This window comes from Aphanomyces invadans (genome assembly GCF_000520115.1).
Source record: "Aphanomyces invadans strain NJM9701 unplaced genomic scaffold supercont1.127, whole genome shotgun sequence".
NCBI classification, from domain to species: Eukaryota; Oomycota; class Saprolegniomycetes; order Saprolegniales; family Verrucalvaceae; genus Aphanomyces; species Aphanomyces invadans.
This window is the reverse complement of record NW_008580272.1, coordinates 409-1,619: the sequence shown is the minus strand read 5'-3', so window position 1 is coordinate 1,619 and position 1,211 is coordinate 409. Positions and strand designations below refer to the sequence as shown.

General features: G+C 57.4%; 1 protein-coding gene across 1 annotated transcript; it reads right to left on the bottom strand.

Annotated features, from left to right (window-relative positions):
• Window positions 1-63: 63 nt before the first annotated feature.
• On the bottom strand, window positions 64-729 carry H310_15007 (hypothetical protein; the record flags this gene model as incomplete). Its single annotated transcript, XM_008882987.1, has 1 exon — window positions 64-729. A coding segment is annotated over one exon (666 nt), but the record flags the coding sequence as incomplete, so codon positions are not given.
• Window positions 730-1,211: the final 482 nt, after the last annotated feature.

Below are 1,211 nucleotides of genomic sequence, written 5' to 3'. Positions count from 1 at the left end.
AGCCAGACCGTCCAGCATCCGACCAATCCGAGAGTCCGCGTCCGGGATGGACATGTCGAACACCACAGCGGTCTTGATGCGTTTCTTCAACGTATCCAACGCACGCGGGTCCACGACGTAGCCTTGCTTGAACCATGCGATCCACTCAGCCTCAGATACGTCGTCAGGGTCCTTAAAAAGGTCCCACTCGGCGACACGTTGTTTCGTCATCGGCTCAATACACGCACTCACAGGCATCACAATGTGCCGAACACCATTCGCAGTCAAAGCATTCGTCTGGCTGATGTACAGGTTGTACGCGGCCATAAACGCTCGACGTTCTTCTTTCGTGGATCCATTGAACGCCGGGTTTTTCGGTAGGGCAGGGGCGTTACGAACAACGACATCATACTGGCCCATATCCACGTCATTCGGTTCGTCTGCCGTCGCTTCCGAGCTCGTCCGAGTCGTCTGGCCAGACACAAAGGGCGTAGACGTCGCACGGGCATACGGCCACGCCTCATCCACCGCCACCGGTTGGCGACGTCGATCGGGAGACCGAAACAGCCGACGCGCTGTCGTCTGGCTTCGACTCCGTCCGCGGTCTTCAGTACGGTCCATGCTCGGCGCACGGGCCGCAGGGCTCGCTGATCGTCCCGATCGGGTTCGCGTTGCAGCGGAGCCATCGTGGTCGCTACCAGGGAGCTCCACGTCCTCAGCACGGATGTCGCCGTTCGTAGGAAACTCCATGCTCACACTCGCTAGCGTGTCCCAAGACAGCTAAAGAATTCTTTGTTGTCTTGCGCCAGTGTTCGAAACCGACGGCTTGCCGTGTTCACAACGGCGACCTCGATGACAAATCCAAAAGTGACTTCATTACCAAGCTACCTCCCTCACTTCGCGGTCGGTAGTGGCGTCCCCTCACTACACACGTAATGCAGTACAGCATCCGGACGCTAGGACCCTGGAACATAATCCTGTCTTCCTGGCAAACCAGGACCATTGCTCGGCTGCACACACATTCGCACGTGCAGTCGACTTCGTGGCCAAGCCGAGAACAGACACAGACCTGACTCGTGGGGCGGCATTCATGATTTGCTAATGACACAGTGTTCGGACATGCAAACAAGAAGATCCGTTCCTTGATCGCCTCCCAAGACGCTCCCTCGAACACGGCTGGAGTCGCATTCCACTGTGGTCTCGACCATAGACGGTCTCCTTGACGACAATGC